Genomic DNA, 23,355 nt, shown 5'->3' on the forward strand with positions numbered 1-23,355 from the left:
TGACGTATATGTTCTTGTCACAGTTTTCGACTTTTCCACTAATAAAAATGAATCAGTTGCAACGTAAATCTAGCCCTGATCTCGAAACAAGCAAACAAAACAATTCCATTTGTGATAATTCCAAATAACTTAATTTTTTAGACCGCGTAAATGACAGTCAAATCAAATCTGCCGCCCGATTTAGTGAAAAGCGAAAGTTCCTAGCAGTGATTGACAGTTCTCCGTGAAACAGGTTGGCTACAGTTCCGAAAAACCGCAGAAAATGTGTTTTTACCCTTAAATTTGGCCACAATTAATTACAAAAACCTTCGCTTTTCACAAAAATTCCTCTCCTCCAGCTAACTAAGTCCCGGTTTTGAAAATGTCCACTTTTCCCCGAATCTGGTAAAATTGAGTAGTGCGTCTGTTTTTCTAGCTTTTCCGCAAAACCAACCCACCTGTTACCACCACCCACTTCCACCCCATCCACATTCCCGGAATGTAACCCACGAACCCTTCCCGATTCCGCCCAGCCGACGCCGCAACCCTAACCTAAAACTTGTTTGTAAACATATGAAAATGAGGCACCTCGAGCAAGAGTCCAGCTCGGATTACGCCTCCCTCGAGCCGAAACCCGAGTACTTGGACGAACTCCTGGAAATCAAGGAAGAAATCCCCAAACACATTTTCGAGGAGTGCGAGAATTTCATGAAGAGCGACTTTACGAGCGATGAGGAGCGTTTGGGGCTCAATGAAGACAGCGACAGCGAGGACGACGTGTTCGCCAAGAGTAATAAGCGCCGAAGTAGGCGTAAATCGCTCGTGCCGCAGCGAGCAATTCAGGTTGATCACCAGAGCGCCCCGAGCTCTGAGTCATCCCAGGACGTGTCGGAGCACTCACACTTGAATGATGTACTCGAGGCCGTTAAGAGCGAGGAGCAGGCCGAGAAAAGCCTGTTGGCGGACACAATGGACACTTTAGTCATACCGGATAATGAAGATTTATTGTCGAGTATTAGTGAAGAAGACATATTTAAAGATTTGCAGGAGGAGGCGGGTAATTGTGAGTGGTGATTGCGAGGTCGAGTGTTTATGGGTGTTTTTAGATGGGGAGAAGCTCGACGACGAGATTTTGGATAACGTGAAGGAGGAGTGGAGGGCGCATTGGGGGGTGAAGTGTAACATGTGTGAGCAAGTCTTTCCATACAAAACCGAGTTTGATAAGCATTATCAGGAGAATTATGGGCTGGTTCCAGTGTACACGTGCACTTTTTGTAATAAGACTGCTGAGAAATATTCAACTTTTAGGTCACATTGTTATAGACATATAACGGAAGGGCGTTACAAGTTGGATTGGTTGATTTTTTTTGGGGTTTTTATTGTTTGGGTTGGTTGTAGGTGTCAAGAGTGTCCGAAAGGCTTTAGTTTGCAGAGTATGTTGCATGTTCATGTTTTGGCGAAACATACAAAGGCGAAGCCGTTTATGTGTGACGAGTGTGGCAAGAGCTTTGTGACCAAACCTGGGTTGAAAATTCATCTTAGGAAACATAAGACTGAACTGAAGGAGGACTACCCGTGTGTTGAGTGTGGAAAAATGTAGGTTTCCTTTTAATTATTTTTTGCAATTAAAAAAAATTTTTTTTGACGCTACAGAGGATATACAGGGTGGTTCATCTTTTTTTGTTTCTTGTCACTATTATGACTTTGACTACAATGAGCGATGTAATTCAGTGGCGGCCCGCTATTTACTGTACTAAAAGGTGAATTATATGCAAGTGTCAAAATATCCAATCAATCGAGAATTTTAAAATTTTTTCCTTAAAGTTAGCTTTTTCTTACCGCGAATGTGAATGGTTTCTTATTTAATTTTTTTATTACGTTTTATTTTTTGTTTTTTGCCAATTGACCCCATGGACGAGCCGTCACTGATGTTATTAAAACTTAGTATAATTTCCACATCACTACAGCAAGTAAATATAGAGGAAACACCCTGTATAAGTTGATCTAAACTGACTTATTTTTACTGGATTTAATGGTAAACCCTAAATGGATAAATGTGTTCACTGAAACATATGTTTCATTTTTCTGACATATACAGAGTGGCCATAAAATAAGTGGTCGTTTTTTATGCGGTGAAAAATCGTGTTAAACAGGGACGGATGGGCCCATCTGGAAATCGCGAATTTTCAAAGTCGCCTGTAGCTGTGGTACACCCGAACGCTGGTGCCCGAATCCAAATCTTAAATACATATTTTTAAACCAAATAAAATTTCGGTCTTTCAGGCGTCATCATAGACACCAAATTTTTTTCAAACTATTTCAAAAAGTAGAATAGATACAAGGGGTCTCCGAGATTCTCTTAAACTACTTCAAAAACCAGTCGAAAGGGATCCCTGAGATTCTTTCAAACTACTTTAAAACCCAGATACAAGGGGTCCCTGATATTCCTTCAAACTACTTCAAAAACCAAGCACAAGGGGTCCCGGAGATTCTTTTAAACTACTTCAAAAATCAAAGACAAGGCGTCCTCGAGATTCTTTTAAAATACTTCAAAAACCAGTTGAAAGGGGTCCCTGAGATTCTTTCAAACCACTTTAAAAATCAAACACAAGGCGTCCTCAAGATTCTTTTATAATACTTCAAAAACCAATTGAAAGGGGTCCCAGAGATTCTTTCAAACCACTTCAAAAATCAAAGACAACGGGTCCCCGAGATTCTTTTAAACTACTTCAAAAACTAAAGACAAGGGGTCCCGAAGATTCTTTTAAACTACTTCAAAAATCAAAGACAAGGCGTCCTCGAGATTCTTTTAAAATACTTCAAAAACCAGTTGAAAGGGGTCCCTGAGAATCTTTCAAACCACTTTAAAAATCAAACACAAGGCGTCCTCAAGATTCTTTTAAAATACTTCAAAATCCAGTTGAAAGGGGTCCCTGAGATTCTTTCAAACTACTTGAAAAATCAAAGACAAGGGGTCCCCGAGATTCTTTTAAACTACTTCAAAAATCAAAGACAAGGCGTCCCCGAGATTTTTTTAAAATACTTTAAAAACCAGTTGAAAGGGGTTCCCGAGATTCTTTCAAACTACTTCAAAAATCAAAGACAAGGCGTCCTCGAGATTCTTTTAAAATACTTCAAAAACCAGTTGAAAGGGGTCCCTGAGATTCTTTTAAACTACTTCAAAAATCAAAGATAAGGCGTCCTCGAGATTCTTTTAAAATACTTCAAAAACCAGTTGAAAGGGGTCCCTGAGATTCTTTCAAACCACTTCAAAAATCAGAGACAAGGGGTCCCCGAGATTCTTTTAAACTACTTCAAAAACTAAAGACAAGGGGTCCCGAAGATTCTTTTAAACTACTTCAAAAATCAAAGACAAGGCGTCCTCGAGATTCTTTTAAAATACTTCAAAAACCAGTTGAAAGGGGTCCCTGAGAATCTTTCAAACCACTTTAAAAATCAAACACAAGGCGTCCTCAAGATTCTTTTAAAATACTTCAAAATCCAGTTGAAAGGGGTCCCTGAGATTCTTTCAAACTACTTGAAAAATCAAAGACAAGGGGTCCCCGAGATTCTTTTAAACTACTTCAAAAATCAAAGACAAGGCGTCCCCGAGATTTTTTTAAAATACTTTAAAAACCAGTTGAAAGGGGTTCCCGAGATTCTTTCAAACTACTTCAAAAATCAAAGACAAGGCGTCCTCGAGATTCTTTTAAAATACTTCAAAAACCAGTTGAAAGGGGTCCCTGAGATTCTTTTAAACTACTTCAAAAATCAAAGATAAGGCGTCCTCGAGATTCTTTTAAAATACTTCAAAAACCAGTTGAAAGGGGTCCCTGAGATTCTTTCAAACCACTTCAAAAATCAGAGACAAGGGGTCCCCGAGATTTTTTTAAACTACTTCAAAAATCAAAGACAAGACGTCCTCTAGATTCTTTTAAAATACTTCAAAAACCAGTTGAAAGGGGTCCCTGAGATTTTTTCAAACCACTTCAAAAATCAGAGACAAGGCGTCTTCGAGATTCTTTTAAAATACTTCAAAAACCAGTTGAAGGAGGTCCCTGAGATTCTTTCAAACCACTTCAAAAATCAGAGACAAGGGGTCCCCGAGATTTTTTTAAACTACTTCAAAAATCACAGACAAGACGTCCTCGAGATTCTTTTAAAATACTTCAAAAACCAGTTAAAAGGGGTCCCTGAGATTTTTCAAACCACTTCAAAAATCAGAGACAAGGGGTCCCCGAGATTCTTTTAAACTACTTCAAAAACTAACGACAAGGAGTCGCGGAGATTCTTTTAAACTACTTCAAAAATCAAAGTCAAGGCTACCTCGAGATTCTTTTAAAATACTTCAAAAACCAGTTGAAAGGTGTCCCTCAGATTCTTTCAAACCACTTCAAAAATCAGAGACAAGGAATCCCGGAGATCCTTTTAAACTACTTCAAAAACTAACGACAAGGAGTCGCGGAGATTCTTTTAAACTACTTCAAAAATCAAAGACAAGGCTACCTCGAGATTCTTTTAAAATACTTCAAAAACCAGTTGAAAGGTGTCCCTCAGATTCTTTCAAACCACTTCAAAAATCAGAGACAAGGAATCCCGGAGATCCTTTTAAACTACTTCAAAAATCAAAGACAAGGCTACCTCGAGATTCTTTTAAAATACTTCAAAAACCAGTTGAAAGGAGTCCCTGAGATTCTTTCAAACCACTTCAAAAATCAGAGACAAGGGGTCCCCGAGATTCTTTTAAACTACTTCAAAAACTAAAGACAAGGGGTCCCGGAGATTCTTTTAAACTACTTCAAAAATCAAAGACAAGGGGTCCCCGAGATTCTTTTGAATTACTTCAAAAACTAAAGACAAGGAGTCCCGGAGATTCTTTTAAATTACTTAAAAAATCAAAGATAAGGCGTTTAGGTCTAGGTACGTCAAAAACCAGACACAAGGGGTCTCTGAGATTCTTTTAACCTACGTATTTGAAAACCAAAGACAGGAGGTCCTCAAGATTCTTCTAAAAACTACTTCAAAAACCAGACACAAGATTATTTTAAACTATGTACTTCAAAAACCAGATTCAAGGGATTTCCAAGATTCTTTCAAACTACTTCAAAAACCAGACACAAGGAATATCCGAGATTTTTTCAATCTACTTCAAAAATCTAAGACAAGGGGTCCCCGATATTCTTTTAAAATACTTCAAAAACAGACACAAGGGGTCCTGAGATTCCTTCAAAATACTTCAAAAACTAGACACAAGGGGACCCCGAGATTCTTTCAGGCTACTTCAAAAACAACAAAGGGAATCCCCGAGATTTTTTTTTACTACTTCAAAAACTAGACACTTGGAGACCCCGAAATTCTCTCAAACTACTTCAAAACCCAGACACAATATGTTCCCAAGATTCAAAAGGTATCTGAGATTCTTCCAAACAACTTCAAAAACCAAACACAAGATATCCCCAAGATTATTTCAAACTATACACTTCAAAAATCAGACACAAGGGATCCCCGAGATTCTTTCAAACTACATACTTCAAAAATCAAAGACAAGTAGTCCCCGAGATTCTTTTAAACTACTTTAAAAACCGAACACAAAGAGTCCCCCAGATTCTTTCAAACTATGTACTTCAAAAACCAGACACAAGGGATCTCCAAGATTCTTGCATACAACTTCCAAAATCAAACACAAGGGATCCCCAAGGTTCTTTCAAACTACTTCAAAAACCAGACACAAGGGATCTCCGAGATCTTGCAAACTACTTCAAAAATCAAATACAAGGGGTCCCCGAGATTATTTTAAACTAGGTACTTCAAAAACCAGACACAGACACAAGACTTTTTCAAACTACTTCAAAAACTAGACACAATGATTCCTCCCGCGATTTCTTGTTTTTTTTTTTATATATAGTTTTCTCTCAACAACAAGATAGTTAAACATGTTTTCAGTTTCTTGTTGGGAAAAAAAGATTTCGTTTATTAAGAAAAAATGGACAAAATATAAACCCCGCCCACCCACCCGTTCTCAATTGTGATGAATGTTTTATTCATCGTGAGCGGAAGGGCGGAGGTTAGTTGCAAAATTCTCATTTCTCTACAAGAAATTATTATATGAAACTCATCACACTTGAGATTGGGACGGGTGGGTGGGGCCTAGTCTTGTACTTTCTGGTTTCTCTCGAAACTGAAGAAATGAAAAATCTAAAAATTGCAAAATCTAAAAATTTAAAAATGAAAACTTGAAGAGAAAAAAAAAAGAAAAATTGAAATATTGAAAATAAAAAAAACTGATGAAACGAAAAATTAAAAGAGTGAAATTGAAAAAAAACAATCATAAAATCGGAACATTGAAAAATTGTAAAAATAAAGAGAATAAAAAATTGAAACGAAAAATTGCAAATGGAAAAGTTAAAAATTGAAAACTCGAGAAACTCAAATCGAAAGCTTTGCAAAATCTAAAAATTGAATGGAAAAGTTGAAAAATTGAAAAATTTAAACTTGAAGACTCGAAAAAATGAAGGACCAAAAAAAATGAAAAATTGAAGAAGAAATTCAAGTCAAATAAGCTGATTTATTCAGAGAAGTGGGATTTATTTGGCTTTATTTCAGGGGCGAGGGAAGTTCTGTTGAAAGAACCTTCGACTAATTTTTCACTTTTTTGTTGTTTCGATTTGTCAGTTTTTCGATTTTTTGCCTTCTCATTTTTGGATTTTTCGGAATTAATTTTTCAGTTTTTCGGTATTTTGATTGTTCAATTTTTGGGTTTTTCAATTTTTGGCGTTTCTAAATTTTTGCATTTTTCGATTTCTCAATTTCACCATTAATCGATTTTTTAATTTTCAAACTTTTCGATTTCTCTGTTGAAGTTATGAATTTTTCAATTTTGGAATTTTTTGGATTTCGATTTTAAAATTTTTAGGTTTTTCGACTTTGTTTTTTTGATTTTTTACTCGGTCGATCCTTATTATTTCTGTACAAGAAATTATGATGTAAGACATGTTTTTGAGTATCGTGTTATTTAAAGAATACTTTGTATATTAAGAAAAAATTAAAGCCAAAGATTAATACCTTTTGTACACATACTAAATAGTAATGAATTTTTCATTCGTTGGCAGACCTAGGGGCGGAGCCTAATTGCAAAATCCTTATTCCCTTACAAAAATTTACCGATTTAAATGTGTTTTAAGTTTCTAAGAATAAAACAAAATCATCAGAATTGAGATGGGGTGGGTAGGCGGAGTTTATATTTTGCCTTTTTTTCTTAATTTTCATAGTATTCTTTGAACAACACGATATACAAGAATATGTTTTTAATTTTTTGTAAAGAAATAAGTATTTTACAGATAAGTTCCGCCCTCATTGATTCACGACGAATAAAAAAATCGCCACAATTGAGATGGGGCGGGTGGGCGGGCTTACATTTTTCCTTTTTGTTTTAATATGTGTAGATTTCTTTTCACAACATGAAACTTAAAATATGCTTAAGATGTAAAATCTCCAAGATTCTTTCAAACTACTTCAAAAATCAAACACAAGGGATCCTAAGATTCTTTTAAACTACTTCAAAAACCAGACGCAAAGGATCTCCGAGATTCTTGCAAACTACTTCAAAAATCAAAGACAAGGGATCCCCAACTTTAAATATAGAAAATACTCAGCAAAAAGAAATAGAATAAAATGATCAGTAATAAGAATAAGGTGTTCTGTTTGAAAAAACTAAATTATCCATATTTGAAAATTATAATAATTAAAACAATTTTTATAAACACTCTGTATATGAAAATTTAATTTCTTTATACCACAGCAAAGCGCGTACCTTTCTTTATCTCTCCACAAAATGTTGTAACAGAGATTTTAAAAATAACCGTACTTTTTTTGTGAAGAAGAAACGTGAATAACGTGGCAACGTCGCATCATAATTTCAAAAATAAACTGTGATTGTAAAGCCTAAACTGTTTCCGCTGACGTTGCTTTTAGAGTTGAAAATTGTCATTTTATAAACTCCATTGCCAAGTTGCCGTTGATAGTAATTTTGAGTTCAACTTTTGCCTTTAGAGGGGTTGTAGAAGAAAAATGGAAGATTTAAGTTGATTACTACAAAAATTATAAGTCTACTCATATTAAGAAAAAAAAAAGGAAAAAAAATAACTCTGCCTACCCGCCCTATCTCAAATGTGATGATTTTTTTATTCGTCGTAATCCAAGGGGGTGGAGCTTAACTGCAAAATCCTTATTTCTCAACGAGAAACTAAAAACATGTTTTCGAGTATGTATCGTGTTGTTCAAAGACCACTATGTATATTAAGAAAAAAAGGCAAAGATTAAGATGAATTTTTCATTCGTTGTTAGATCGAGGGCGGGGCTTAATTGCAAAATCTATATTTGTGTAGAAGAATTTACCATTTTAAACATGTTTAAGCCCCGCCCACCCACCCTATCTCCATTGTGATGATTTTTTTTAATCGTCGAGAGCCAAAGGAGCGGAATTTAATTGCAAAATTCTTATTCCCTTACAAAAATTTACCATTTTAAACGTGTTTTAAGTTTCTAAGAATCAAAAAATCATCAGAATTGAGATTGGGTGGGTGGGCGGGGTTTATATTTAGCCTTTTCTTCTTAATCTACATAGTATTCTTTGAACTGAAAAACATGTTTTTAATTTCTTGTAAAGAAATAAATATTTTACAGGTAATTTTCGCCCCCATTGATTCACGACGAATAAAAAAAATCATCACAATTGAGATAGGGCGGGTGGGCGGGCTGACATTTTGACTTTTTGTTTTAATATGTGTAGACTTCTTTTCACAACGTGAAACTTAAAGTATGTTTAAAATGTAAAATCCCCAAGATTCTTTCAAACTATTTCAAAAAACAGACACAAGGTATCTCAGAGATATATAGATAAAATAATACGCTTTTTTTGGTCTAAATCAATTAAGTTTTTTCATGATTATAAAGCGATTAAGAATTTTGTATACAAATTTTTCACCACGCTGTATAAATAAACTTTAATTTTGATCTTCATTGAATGAATTTAGTAGAAAACATCATCGTGGTGGAGGAATGTGTTGTTATAATTTCATTTGATATTTTTTTTGTCGGTTGTAGAAAATTATAAAATGTTGGTTTAAATTTTTTAAATACCTGGAAAAAAAAATAGGACTTGGAAATTGTTGGCAGATCTGGTCCAAATTTCGAGACAATATTAACATTTATTTAGAAATAAGGAAACATTAAACATAAGTTATTTGTTCATTGTACCTCCCCTTGAAAAAAAATTGCCGATCGTTATTTAAATTACAAACTGAATAAATCTTCATTATTTTGGATTATTTTAAAACCGAGCATAAATTTTCTCGAAATTTGGGGACACTCAAGTGATGTTTCGGTCAGTGTTATATTGTGTCAGCTATATTTATCCCCACCCACGAACGAAAAAATTTTGGAAAAATTAATGTTTTCGTCCGTTGTAACTAATTTTCGTAAGGATTCTAACCCAGCTTTCTATTTTTACACTATACGTTGAACTTGAACTACAAGCGTGACATACTTCGGTTATGGTGTAAGATTAGGAAAAATAAATAGCCAAACCTGTCATATTAATAACTATATAAATATAAGCCAGTAAATTATGACAGTTTAATGTCAGACACATTAAAATTTGAAAAATAAAGCAGATCTTCGGCACCTTGCCAAGTAGCTTTGTGTCTACGTTATTTATACAAATGCATATTTAATTTTATTAATACTTCTTTCATTTGTGTGACATTTATGTAATCGCCTAATCCGAAGAAACATCTTTCCTGTTAATTTAAATAAATTTGCAAAATCGAATTTTATCATCGTATATCTAAGAAATCGCTGTGTTTGTTTGTGCTTCAGAGGCGAGGAAACTTAACTTTTTTTAGCCGACTGGCTATATTTTCAGAGAAATTTGATCCTTTACATACTTACGAATATTTTTTAATAGGTTTATTGTTAATTAACCACCATTTTGTGTAGAATTGGATTAAATGGCGGTTAATTGACAACAGATTTGTTAAAAACAATTAAACATCAACAAATAAAATATAGTTAGTCGACTATGATACCCTTTTTACTTCCCGAGCGTAAGCAAAGGAAGTATTGTAATGGAGTCTGTCGGCCGACTCTCTACTTATACGTTTTCTCGATCTTTCATGACCCTTAGAAGACGAAGAAATAGGTATCCCATTTCCGTCTGTCTGTCCGTCTGTCTGCCGTCCCGGATTTTTATTAGACAGATAATCTCCGAAAGTACTGGACCGATTGTTGTGAAATTTTGTACTTATATTAGGAATATCATGTAGATGGTAAAACGCTAACCAAAATTTGTCTAATCATCCCCACCACTAATGCGATGACGTCACTTCAAAATTGTACATAGGAAATGGGTCTTAAATTGTATAAAATAACATAGTCCTACACATGTAGTTCACGACTCCGAATTCAGTTTTTACCCAAAACGTCCAGATTTTTGGAAAAAAAAATCAAACTTATAAAACAACACTTTGCAATTTAATTTTGAATCTGCTAACCCGAATGTTTTGAAATGTTGCAGATGTTTTAAGTCTATAAAGAGCATCATAAATCTTTAGTCAAAATATATTTGGTTATCCCCTCCAAAAACTTGATGACGTCAGCTCAAAAGTTTGCCGAATAAATCCTATCTAAAATGTACAAAATATGATGCGTCTGTACTTGTGATATATCACTCCATTCATATTTTTTGGATTTGCATATACAGGGTGACTCAAAAAAATTAATGAATGCGCAAAATTTATTTTACTGATTTACTCAGGAACTACAAAACCGAATGCTTTGAAATCTTGCAGATCTATCACTCCCAGTGCCGAAACTAGCTATAGGCCAAGTAGGCCCTTGCCTAGGGGCGCCAACGACAAGGGGCGCCAAATTCGTCCAAAAGTTATGTTGTATAGTTTTGGAAATTTCATTGTACCCTATAAAATTTTATTGGCAATAACGAGACGGACAGTAGTACAATAGCAAGAGATATTTACAACTTAAGTTGTCGGGTGCCGGTTATCCCCAGATGATGGAAACCAGAATAATCCAGGTCCTAGCAGGGACCATCGTTACTTATGAACGGAAATGACCATTATTTTATGAGTATAACTACCTGCCAAATGTTCTCAGACAAATTCGAGTGAACTGGTGTGAGCCATAAATATTTCTTACCATTGTACTACTGTCCGTCTCGTTATCGTCAATAAAATTATATGGGGTAGAATGAAATTTGCAAAACTATACTAAGAATTATGTCATATTAATTTTTTTTTTTTTGAACGGAAGCTCAGAAACCTGTAACCGGTGCGACAGGTTTTTGAATGTTCATTTTATTTTGAACTTATATAATATTTATAGATTTATACATATTATATACCTGCATGTATAATCTCGATTTTTTTTCTTTTTTTTATATTTTATCATAGTATCTGTTTTGCATACTTAAAAAATATAAATAAAAGTGTTCTGTAAAATTGGGGGGGGGGGGGGGGGGGGGGGGGCATAACGCAAGGTTCGCCTATACCTAAATATTCTTTGGTTTCGGCACTGATCACTCCATTCATATTTTTTGGATTTGCATATACAGGGTGACTCAAAAAAATTAATGAATGCGTAAATATATTTTATTGATTTAATCAGGATCTACAAAACCGAATGCTCTGAAATCTTGCAGATGTTTTAAGGTCATAAAGAGCATAATAAATGTTTAGTCAAAATATATTTGCTTATCGCCTCCAAAAACTTGATGACGTCAGCTCGAAAGTTTGCCGAAAAGTCATATCCAAAATGTACAAAATATGATGAGTCTGTACTTGTCATTTATCACTCAATTCATATTTTTTGGATTTGCATATACAGGGTGACTCAAAAAAATTAATGAATGCGTAAATATATTTTATTGATTTAATCAGGAACTACAAAACGGAATGCTCTGACATCTTGCAGATGTTTTAAGGTTATAAAGAGCATAATAAATGTTTAGTCAAAATATATTTGCTTATCCCCTCCAAAAATTTGATGACGTCAGCTCGAAAATTTGCCTAATAAATCATATCTAAAATGTACAAATTATGATCAGTCTGTACTTGTGATCTATCACTCCATTCATATTTTTTGGATTTGCATATACAGGGTGATTCAAAAAAATAAATGAAAGCGTAAATTTATTTTACTGATTTAATCAGGAACTACAAAACCGAATGCTTCTAAATCTTGAAGATATTTTAAAATTATCATAAGCATGGTAAATTTTTGATCAAAATGTATTTGGTCGTCCCCCCTAAAAAATGTATGACGTCACCACAAAATTTTGCTGAATAAATCCTATCTAAAATGTACAAAATATGGTGAGTATCTTCTTGTGATTTATCATTCCATTCAAATTTTTTCGATTTGCATATACAGGGTGACTCAAAAAAATTAATGAATGCGTAAATTTATTTTATTGATTTAATCAGGAACTACAAAACCGAATGCTTTGAAATCTTGCAGATGTTTTAAGGTTATAAAGAGCATAATAAATTTTTAGTAAATATATTTGTTTGTCTTCTACAAAAAACTGATGACGTCAGCTCAAAAGTTTGCCGAATAAATCGTATCTAAAATGTACAAAATATGCTGAATCTATACTTGTGATTTATCTTTCCATTCATATTTTTGGATTTGCATATGCAGGGTGACTCAAAAAAATTAATGAAGGCGTGAATTTATTTTATCGATTTAATCAAGAATTACAAAACCGAATGCTTTGAAATCTTGGGAATATTTTAAAGTTATTATAAGCATGGTAAACTTTTGTTCAAAATGTATTTGTTCATCCCTCCTAAAAAAATTGATGACGTCACCCTTAAATTTTGCTGAATAAATCCTATCTAAAATGCAAAAAATATGATGAGTTTGTACTTGTGATTTATCATTCCATTCATATTTTTTAGATTTTCTTAAGAGGTGGTTCAAAAAAATTAATGAAGTCAATTTATTTTATTGATTAAATTAAAGGCAACACTTATTATTAGTATTACACCCCAACCAACCCAATTTGGTAGATACAAAATTTGTTAAAGGAAAAACTCGGTTGAAACATAAGGGTAGCACGCTTATTTACATCGACTTTAACATTACAGACCTGCATTTGTTTTATTCGTTCACTTGGTTCCGCGAATGTGAAATAGACATGTTTATAATCAACCAATTGTGAATTTCACCGTCAAGAATTAACATAAAACCCAATGTTTTATATAATAAGCGGAAGTCGAAGCAATAAAACCGATGGTCGTTTTGTTTACAGTTTCTCTGTTTGACGCTCATGCACGTATGCTGTTACGCTTGTCATCTTAAATTAAGAATGTTTATACATAAACGATTTTCAGTTGCCGTATACGTGAGTAAATTGTTTCGTTATTTTATTGATTATAAAAAATCAATATTCAAAACGATCCAATTCATTTTCCCGAAAATTTGGGAACACAATAATTTTATTCTTAGTATTACACTACATCTATCCCAACTGATATACGTGTCCTTGCAAAAATGTTGATGACGTCATCGCAATTTTTTTTAAATTCCCACTACAAAAATGTAATGAGAAAAAAACACAATAGGCATGCAGTCGTCAAGTTTCCGACAGCGAGGGAAGTACTGTCTAAACTCTTTAGACCAATTTTTACAATAGCAATAGCTACAGACTTTCATATTCGCCTCTTCCTCGTAGAATTTAAACACAATTTTATGTTAAATATTTTGCGGTCTAATTTTCTTTATCACGTTAGACACTCGTTTATTACCAAATTCTCTTTTTTTATTTTTATTTTTTAAGTAAAAACTAAATCGTATCGTTTTAGATTGCACACTCGCGGCGGCCTGACGTCCCACATGAACGTCCACCGCCTGGGCCGGCGGTTCATGTGCGACGTGTGCGGCAAGACGTTCACCCAAAAAGTGAACATGCAACAGCACGTGAAGCAGCACACTGGCGACAAACCGCACGGTTGTGATAAATGCGGAAAAACGTAAGCCCTCATCCATAAACCCCGCAAACCGTAACCGCCTCCCTAGTTTCGCAGAGAAATCCCACCTGGCACGGCATTACAGTTTCCACAGCGATCAAAGGCCCTTCAAATGTGATGTATGCCAAAAAATGTACAAGACTGAACGCTGCTTGAAAGTCCATAGTTTAGTTCACGCGGCGGCTCGACCATTCGTTTGTAGTTACTGTAGCAAGGGGTTCCTGAGCAGCACTAAACTGAAGGTGAGCTTGCGGCGCTTCGTGGCTGGGTAAATAAGGCTTGGTTTCAGCAACACTATAACATCCACACGGGCGAACGACCGTACAAATGCAAGTACTGCGAGCGGACGTTCACGAATTACCCGAATTGGCTGAAGCACACGAGGCGAAGACACAAAGTCGACCATAAGACTGGAGAGAATTTAGGACCGAAAGTACCCAAGGATGAGACGCAGCAGGCGGCGGCTGATGCGGATTCCACCGAGCAGCTGGTGGCGGATATTACGCTGAGTAAGAACGAGGAGTTGTTGCTTCAGCAGGGACTTTTGAATTTTCCGTTGACTGATGACAAGTTTGTGATACCCCAACAGATTGAATTTCTTGCAGGTGAGTGACAAGTTTTTTTTTTTTTTTGTAACGAATATCAAGTAAAATGACAATTTTTAAAGGGAACGGAGTTATTACAGGGACTAGTAATACTTCTGTAGGGATGATCGTTCCGTATTTCCAAACGTCATTACCAGGCCACCAAACCTTGATACAGAACGCCAATAACGTAATGACGATGCAGTTCAGTGATTTAGTTCAAACGCAATATTTGCAGCAGCCTCTGATATGATTTAAGTAATAAATTTTAATTCATCTACGCAAAGTATTGTAAACGCTATTCTAACTTATGATTTATATTTAAGGTCTTCATATGGTGTAAATAACGACGTGCGTTGTCACGCATGCAGTAAACAAAGACAGTTGACATAAATAACATTTTATATCGTTGTCTTTGTCTAGCACATTCATGGCGTTGCGGATTTAAGAATCGCCATAGTTTAGTTGTACGAAAAAAATTTCTCAAGTGGACTTCAGACGTGTAAGCACCACTTTAGTTCGATATTATGTTGCGTTAACGAAATGAGGCGCTGCGATATTTAATGTTTACGTTGCAAACAATATACAGGGTGCGTCACAGAGCGCTCGATATCTCATCAGTTATTAGAACTATACAAGTGTCCTGTTTTCAAGGCAATTTTCTTGAGTTTTTTGTCTTATAATATTTTGTGGAAGAACACTTTGTACAAAGTGTTTATAAAAAAATCTAAAACTTCACAATTTTCAATTTTGGATATTTCAGCTTTTTCAAATGGAACACCGTGTATTTCATTACTGTATCATACTCGATTTTTTGTCCTCAGTCTTCTAATATGTTCACGTGTCTCTTAAAAAAGTAAAGCATAGTCGTAACTGTAAAATTTAAATATAGAAAATACTCAGCAAAAAGAAAGAGACCAAAAAATAGAATAAGATGATCAGTAATAAAATATAGGTGTTCTGTTTGAAAAAACTAAAATATAGATTTTTGAAAATTTTAATAATTAAAATATTTCTATAGACACTCTGTGTATGACAAAAAAGTGGAGGATTTAAGTTCATTGCAATAAAAATTTACAATTTTGGACATGTTTTAAGTTTCTTGTTGCCGAAATAAGTTTACACATAATAAGAAAACAAGGCAAAATATAAGCCCCGCCCACCCACCCCGTCTCAATTGTGATGATTTTTTTTTATTCGTCGTGAGTCAAGGGGGCGGAGCTTAACTGCAAAATCCTTATTTCTCTACGAGAAATTAAAAGCATTTTCAGTTGTTCAAAGTAAACCATGTATATCAAGAAAAATCAAGCCAAAGATTAGGCCCCACCCATACTTTTAATTCGTTGTGAGGTCGAGGGGCGGGGCTTAATGGCAAGATCCATATTTGTCTAGAAGAATTTACCATTTTAAACATGTTTTAGGTTTCAAAGAATTAAAAAAATCATCAGGATAGAGATGGGGTGGGTGGGCGGGGTTTATATTTTGCCTTTTTTTTTCTAAATGTACATAGTATTGTTTGAACAATACGATCCTCAAAATATGTTATTAATTTCTTGTAAAGAAATAAGTATTTTACAGTTAAGCTCCGCCCCCATTGCTACACGGCGAATAAAAAAATCGTCACAAATGAGATAGGGCGGGTGGGCGGGTAAAATGTAAAGTTTGTATAAGGAAATATCGATTTGGCAATTAGACTCCGCCCCATAATTGCAACATCTATATTTCCTTGCAAAAATGTACCATTTTAACTATGTTTTAAGTTTTTTGTTGTGAAAAGATGGCTATGTATATTAGGAAAAAAAGGCAAAATATAAACCCCGCCCACCCACCCTGTCTCAATTGTGATGATTTTTTTTATTCGTCGTGAGTCAAGGGGGCGGGCGGAGCTTAACTGCAAAATTCTTATTTCTCTACGAGAAATTAAAAGCATTTTCAGTTGTTCAAAGTAAACCATGTACATATATCAAGAAAAATAAACCCAAAGATTAGGCCCCACCCATACTTTTAATTCGTTGTGAGGTCGAGGGGCGGGGCTTAATGGCAAGATCCATATTTGTCTAGAAGAATTTACCATTTTATATTTGTCTTAAGTTTTTAAGAATAAAGAAAATCATCAGAATAGAGATCGGGTGGGTGGGCGGGGTTTATATTTTGCCTTTTTTTTCTTAATGTACATAGTATTGTTTGAACAATACGATCTTCAAAATATGTTTTTAATTTCTTGTAAAGAAATAAGTGTTTTACAGTTAAGCTCCGCCCCCATTGATTCACGACGAATAAAAAAAATCACAATTAAGATAGGGCGGGTGGGCGGGCTTACATTTTGTCTTTTTGTTTTAATATGTGTAGACTTCTTTTAGCCATATGAAACTTAAAATATGTTTAAAATGTAAAATTTGTATAAGGAAATATCGATTTTACAATTAGGCTCCGCCCCATAATTGCAAAATCCATATTTCCTTGCAAAAATCTATAATTTTTACCATGTTTTAAGTTAGTTGTTGTGAAAAGATGGCAATGTATATTAAAAAAAAGGCAAAATATAAGCCCCGCCCACCCACCCTGTCTCAATTGTAATGATTTTTTTTATTCGTCGTGAGCCAAGGAGACGAAGGTTAACTGCAAAATCATTATTTGAGAAATTAAAAGCGTTTTCAGTATTGGGTTGTTCAAAAAATACTATGTATATTAAGAAACCGTTACCCGCCCCGACCTCAATTCTCAATCGTGATGAATTTTTCATTCGTTGTGAGGTCGAGGGGCGGGGCTTAATTGCAAGATCCAGACTTGTCTAGAAGAATTTATCATTTTAAATATGTTTTAGGTTTCCAAGAATAAAAAAATCATCAGAATTGAGATGGGGTGGGTGGGCGGGATTTATATTTTGCCTTTTTGTTTTAATATGTCTAGACTTCTTTTCACAACATGAAACTTAAAATATCTTTAAAATGTCAAGTTTGTATAAGGAAATATTGATTTTGCAAAAATGTACCATTTTAACCGTTTTAAGTTTCTTGTTGTGATAAGATGGCTATATATTTTAAGAAAAAAAAAAGCAAAATATAAGCCCCACCCACCCACCCTGTCTCAATTGTGATGATTTTTTTTATTCGTCGTGAGTCAAGGGGGCGGAGCTTAACTGCAAAATTCTTATTTCTCTACGAGAAATTAAAAGCATTTTCAGTCGTTCAAAGTAAACCATGTATATCAAGAAAAATAAAGCCAAAAATTAGGCCCCACCCATACTTTTAATTCGTTGTGAGGTCGAGGGGCGGGGCTTAATGGCAAGATCCATATTTGTTTAGAAGAATTTACCATTTTATATTTGTCTTAAGTTTTAAAGAATAAAGAAAATCATCAGAATAGAGATGGGGTGGGTGGGCGGGGTTTATATTTTGCCTCTTTTTTCCTAATGTCCATAGTATTGTTTGAACAATACGATCCTCAAAATATATTTTTAATTTCTTTGAAAGAAATAAGTATTTTACAGTTAAGCTCCGCCCCCATTGATTCACGACGAATAAAAAAAAATCACAATTAAGATAGGGCGGGTGGGCGGGCTTACATTTTGTCTTTTTGTTTTAATATGTGTAGACTTCTTTTAGCCATATGAAACTTAAAATATGTTTAAAATGTAAAATTTGTATAAGGAAATATCGATTTTACAATTAGGCTCCGCCCCATAATTGCAAAATCCATATTTCCTTGCAAAAATCTATAATTTTTACCATGTTTTAAGTTAGTTGTTGTGAAAAGATGGCAATGTATATTAAAAAAAAGGCAAAATATAAGCCCCGCCCACCCACCCTGTCTCAATTGTAATGATTTTTTTTATTCGTCGTGAGCCAAGGAGACGAAGTTTAACTGCAAAATCATTATTTGAGAAATTAAAAGCATTTTCAGTATTGGGTTGTTCAAAAAATACTATGTATATTAAGAAACCGTTACCCGCCCCGACCTCAATTCTCAATCGTGATGAATTTTTCATTCGTTGTGAGGTCGAGGGGCGGGGCTTAATTGCAAGATCCAGACTTGTCTAGAAGAATTTATCATTTTAAATATGTTTTAGGTTTCCAAGAATAAAAAAATCATCAGAATTGAGATGGGGTGGGTGGGCGGGGTTTATATTTTGCCTTTTTGTTTTAATATGTCTAGACTTCTTTTCACAACATGAAACTTAAAATATCTTTAAAATGTAAAGTTTATATAAGGAAATATCGATTTGGCAATTAGACTCCGCCCCATAATTGCAACATCTATATTTCCTTGCAAAAATGTACCATTTTAACTATGTTTTAAGTTTCTTGTTGTGAAAAGATGGCTATGTATATTAAGAAAAAAATAGGCAAAATATAAGCCCCGCCCACCCACCCTGTCTCAATTGTAATGATTTTTTTTTATTCGTCGTGAGCCAAGGGGGCGGAGCTTAACTGCAAAATCCTTATTTGTCTGCGAGAAATTAAAAACATGTTTTTGAGTATCGTGTTCAAAAAAAACTATGTATATTAAGAAAAAATTAAAGCCCCTCCCATACCTGCCCTGATCTAAATAGTATTGAAGTTTTTATTCGTTGACAAACCTAGGGGCGGAGCCTAATTGCCAGGTCCATATTTCCTTACAAAAGTTTACCATTTTAAACGTGTATTAAGTTTCTAGGAATACAAAAAATCGTCACAGTTGAGATGGGGCGCGTGGGTGGGGTTTATATTTTTCCTTTTTTTCTTGATGTACGTAGTATTCTTGGAACAACATACTCAAAAACATGTTTTTAATTTCTAGTAAAGAAATAGGTAGTTTACAGGTAAGCTCCGCCCCCATTGATTCACGACGAATAAAAAAAATCATCACAATTGAGATAGGGCGGGTGGGCGGGCATACATTTTGCCTCTTTGTTTTAATATGTGAAGACTTCTTTTCAGAACATGAAGCATGTTTAAAATGTGAAATTTGTATAAGAAAATACATTTTTGCCATTGGGCTCCGCCCCATAATTGCAAAATCCATATTTCCTTGCAAAACCGGACCATTTTGACCATGTTTAAGTGTCTTGTTGTGAAAAGATGGCTATGGATTTTAAGAACAAAAAGACAAAATATAAGCTCCGCCCACCCGCCCTATCTCAATTCTGATGATTTTTTTATTCCTTGTAAGCCGAGGGGCGGAGCTTAATTGTAAAATCCTTATTTTTCCACGAGAAATTACCATATGAAATATGTTCTTAAATAAGTGTATTAATTAAAAAAGAATTTTTCAACTGTTTTACCTTTCTAAAATACTAAAATATGTAAAGATATGTTGTTTCATAAAAAAACTAATTTAAAAACAGAACCCTCCGTATAGTTCTAGAGTTTCTATTTCTAGCAATTAATGAGATGTCGCTTAGTGACTCACCCTGTATATCGTGTGGTCATCCTTTGGTATAAAATCGTGCTCTCGCTCCACATTCAGGTCACAATTTACACTGCTTTGAGAGAATACCAATTAGTGACAGTTTGTGGTATGAGTGAAAATCATCCTTAATGACTGGCCACCCTAGTCGTTTAAAAATCGATTCTTGTTTCGTATTCGTCGTTTGTCAATAAGAACGAAAACTGGATGTGGAAACCGTTCTCGATGGATTCGGTCGCCTCTAAAGCCTATAATCGCGTCAATTTCGGCCTAAAAGAGATTAGTAGACGATTTTGCGTCCAAGGATGGCTAGATCACAACCACGTCGAAAAAAAATTGGTTCAGAGTTGGCTTTGAACGAATTACTGACTCGTGCGTTAGTTGTGGCCAAGTCTGAATCAAAATTTTTTCGACTGCCAGTGCCGATGGAGTAAAATTAATTAAAACTAATCAATCACATCTGAATTGATGTTTCTGAAACCCCGTAATAATTGTCAATATTATAATTTTTTATTAGGAAAATAAGTCACTTGGTGTAACACTGACGTACTAATGACGTTTTTTCTAATTGATGTTTTAACAGTATTTTTAGCGTTTTTTGACTTTGTTTTTTCGACGGTTTCAAAATATCTCCGTTAAAAATCCATTTTCAATGAAATAAACGACCGTCAGAAAATCAAAGTCTGGAAAATAACTTTTAAGATATTTTGTATGCTAATAAAATTTTACAACTTTAAAATCTAGCCGGCCTGTAAACCCAGACTATAAGTCAACTGTGCAACGAATTTAAATAAGTATTAAAAAAAAAATAGAAGAAAATTGAATGAATGAAAAACCGACCAAAAATGTCTCGTAAAATTTTATTAGTATACAAATATTGTTAGAGTACAAGTGAAATATAAAAATATAATTTACAGACTGACTTTATTCTTGTAGTTTGTGCACGATTAATACATCGAACCTGTCGATCGCAATCATTCCATTCGTTAAATTTCGTGCCGTCTTTCGTTTTTTTTTTTTTTATATAATTTTAAGACACAGTTGTGCAGGGTCCAAAGTATTACGAGACCAATGAGAACTCACTCTTTATTAACTCACTTTCGATATCCTTCTTCGTTCTTTGGTGTGCATTTGCTACGAATCTTAAGACGATGTGAAAATTTTCTCTGTGACTTTCATTGTATCAGTATCATAATTCGTAGTATACTTAGTGTCATGTGCGTGTTTGTAGATTCCAAGTGTTGTGTAACGAATAGTATTGTACTGAATGTATTTATAAAATAAGTATTCGTTATATTTTGTATTTTTATACTTCAAGCGCTCGTTTTAATATTGTTTAAACATTGTGATGTTCGCACTGTATTAATTAAAAAAAAAATGCAATAAATGTCGGAAGGTGTTTTCTTACCTTCTCCCGCACCCATGGCGCTAGATCGCGCTAAGATATACATTTCGGGAATTAATATTCTGCAGCTCTCGGCAGTTCGTGGTTTGAAGCTTATTAAGCTCCGACCACTTCTTGGTGAAGTCTTCCAACTAGTGAACACGAATTCACGATTTTGGAATTTCAAACGACAATATTTACCTGGTCGTTGGATAGGTATGAGGGTTCGGAAAATACCGTCCAGATCACGCTTTCGTTAAAGCAGGGGGTGGTTAAAGACCCGGAGTACCGGTAGTACTTGCCAATTTTAGGAGGCAAGAAAAAACGAGGCACAATTTCCTGCTGCAAGTCCACAGGAGTGAGAATTTTTATTTCACAGACAGGAATCGCTTGGATCAGGTTCTCGAAAGCGTCATTCGGCGTTTTGGTCACCTAAATCAGGGTTAAACACGATTCTACTATGGTACCACTTACTATAAAAAACGTGCTGAAAATAGCGATCCCGTCTTTGTACTTAAGAGCGGTGTCGTAGTTTTCGTACCGTCTGGCGTAGTGAATCATTTGGGCTTCCAAGGGGTACCTATCACACCTGATTATTTTTAGTACTTTTAGTAGGTCTGGTACCTTTTGTCGTCCATTATGTGTTCGGCGTCCCAGCGGAACTCAATCGCGTCTAGGACGTACTCAGTGACGAGTCCACCCCCACACACCGTCGGTGGTTTTTTCAGACCCGTTAGGGCCACCCTAACTGAAATTTTGATCATTATTGGTACTCAGTCACGTCAAAATTTTTACTTGCTTGCTCGGTGTACGTTACCGTGGCGTCGTAGAAGTTGTTGTAGCCGGTGAAATAAAGCTCCGTGAAATGTTTCCTGGGGCTGTCTGCCTCAAACTGGATGGGCGACTGCATCTCCGTCGGATTTGCTGAAGTGGAAATGGTGACGAAGTGTGCATTTTTGGTTATTTAGCTATGTGGAGAAAATTTGGGAGTGCTGTGGGTGAGACGGTACGTGTAGGTATGTCTTCGGCTAGTAGCTAGACGAAGTTGCATTGGGATTAGACTGGTTGAGTTCGGTGATTGAAAATGCATTATGGGAATTGATAAAATACTCACGCCGCTCATCTGTGGGGCACACGTGTTCCATACTGAGGATTTTGGTTGAAATGTACACGAAAAATTTAAATGTGAGACAGTGCTGATGACAGATGCATGACAATTTGGTGATTAATTCGAAGCAGTAATTTTTTTTTCGCACTGCAGGTAAGTAACCCTGAATAAAGTAGTTCCAAATCATCAGATCGTTATTATTTTGACCCTTGTTTCCCGTTTTTGTCTGTAAGTTGGCGATTTTATGAGACAAGTAATCTCCGACTAGTATTCTCCAACTGATTGTTATCCACTGCAAAATGTGATGACGTCATCGCAAAATTTTGTTGTAAATATAAATTTGTCAAAAATGTGCAATTAGTGAACCTATTTTTTAATTCTATATTAGACAGAATTTGATTTTTTATAACCCCTATAAGTTAAACAAAATATGTAAGACCCAAAAGACTTGAATGATCTAAAAATATATAATTTGAAGGATTTAAAGGATCTAGAGGGTTTGGATAAAACAATAATCTAGAGGATTTAGGGTATCTAGAAAGATTCAAATGACCGCAAGGATTTAAAAGCTTAACAGGACCTCAAAATTATCAAGAGTCTGAAGAATTTAAAGAATCTTATGTGTCTAGAAGATGTAAACGAGTTAGAGGATTTGTTATGTAGGGAATTAGATTATTTAAAGTCTTCAGATAACATAGAGGATCTAGAAAGATCTAAAGAGCTTTGTTTTAAATCTTTTTATCATGTTGTACATTATTTCGGGGATCTAAAAATCTAGAGATCAAGGTTAGCCAAACTCTTTAGAGGATATGGGGGTTTCCAATAAGGTGAAGTATCTAAAGGATTTATAGGCTATACAGAATCCTA

At 34.9% G+C, this 23,355-nt stretch overlaps 2 protein-coding genes across 5 annotated transcripts in view; one reads left to right on the top strand and one right to left on the bottom strand.

The window, feature by feature from the left end:
* Positions 1-22,578, bottom strand: part of LOC135142816 (carbonic anhydrase 14-like) — a 29,958-nt gene extending 7,380 nt beyond the window's left edge. For 2 of the 3 annotated variants that reach the window (XM_064074573.1, XM_064074575.1), the window contains exons 1-6: positions 22,495-22,578; positions 22,176-22,304; positions 22,005-22,128; positions 21,855-21,960; positions 21,582-21,812; positions 21,405-21,532 (exon numbers count right to left, since the gene is read on the bottom strand). In XM_064074573.1, the coding sequence (XP_063930643.1) occupies positions 21,425-21,532; positions 21,582-21,812; positions 21,855-21,960; positions 22,005-22,128; positions 22,176-22,304; positions 22,495-22,525 (729 nt within the window). In that variant the 5' untranslated portion in view covers positions 22,526-22,578 and the 3' untranslated portion in view covers positions 21,405-21,424. Of the gene's footprint in view, positions 1-20,949; positions 21,139-21,404; positions 21,533-21,581; positions 21,813-21,854; positions 21,961-22,004; positions 22,129-22,175; positions 22,305-22,494 lie in introns of those variants that run through there. The other variant, XM_064074574.1, reaches the window with a different exon arrangement.
* On the top strand, positions 219-15,762 carry LOC135142871 (zinc finger protein 226-like). Of its 2 annotated transcripts, none has more exons than XM_064074655.1 (7): positions 219-1,036; positions 1,086-1,326; positions 1,378-1,575; positions 13,860-14,027; positions 14,074-14,266; positions 14,314-14,629; positions 14,692-15,762. In XM_064074655.1, the coding sequence occupies exons 1-7, from the start codon at positions 553-555 to the stop codon at positions 14,859-14,861; spliced, it is 1,770 nt and encodes a 589-aa protein (XP_063930725.1). In that variant the 5' UTR covers positions 219-552; the 3' UTR covers positions 14,862-15,762. The 2 variants fall into 2 exon arrangements, with proteins under 2 accessions (XP_063930725.1, XP_063930726.1); XM_064074656.1 differs by having other exon boundaries at positions 14,710-15,762.
* Positions 22,579-23,355: the final 777 nt, after the last annotated feature.

This window comes from Zophobas morio, unplaced genomic scaffold (assembly GCF_036711695.1).
Source record: "Zophobas morio isolate AGI-343-1 ecotype UQ-CSIRO unplaced genomic scaffold, CSIRO_AGI_Zmor_V1 ptg000054l, whole genome shotgun sequence".
Taxonomy (NCBI): Eukaryota; Metazoa; Arthropoda; class Insecta; order Coleoptera; family Tenebrionidae; genus Zophobas; species Zophobas morio.

What these genes read in the sequence shown, in the direction of transcription:
- LOC135142871 (XM_064074655.1), top strand. Translation starts at nt 553, where the DNA reads ATGAAAATGAGGCACCTCGAGCAAGAGTCCAGCTCGGATTACGCCTCC. An exon ending in TGTGTTGAGTGTGGAAAAAT is followed by an intron (nt 1,576 to 13,859) that starts GTAGGTTTCCTT and finishes GTATCGTTTTAG; the next exon opens with ATTGCACACTCGCGGCGGCC. An exon ending in ACAGATTGAATTTCTTGCAG is followed by an intron (nt 14,630 to 14,691) that starts GTGAGTGACAAG and finishes CAATTTTTAAAG; the next exon opens with GGAACGGAGTTATTACAGGG.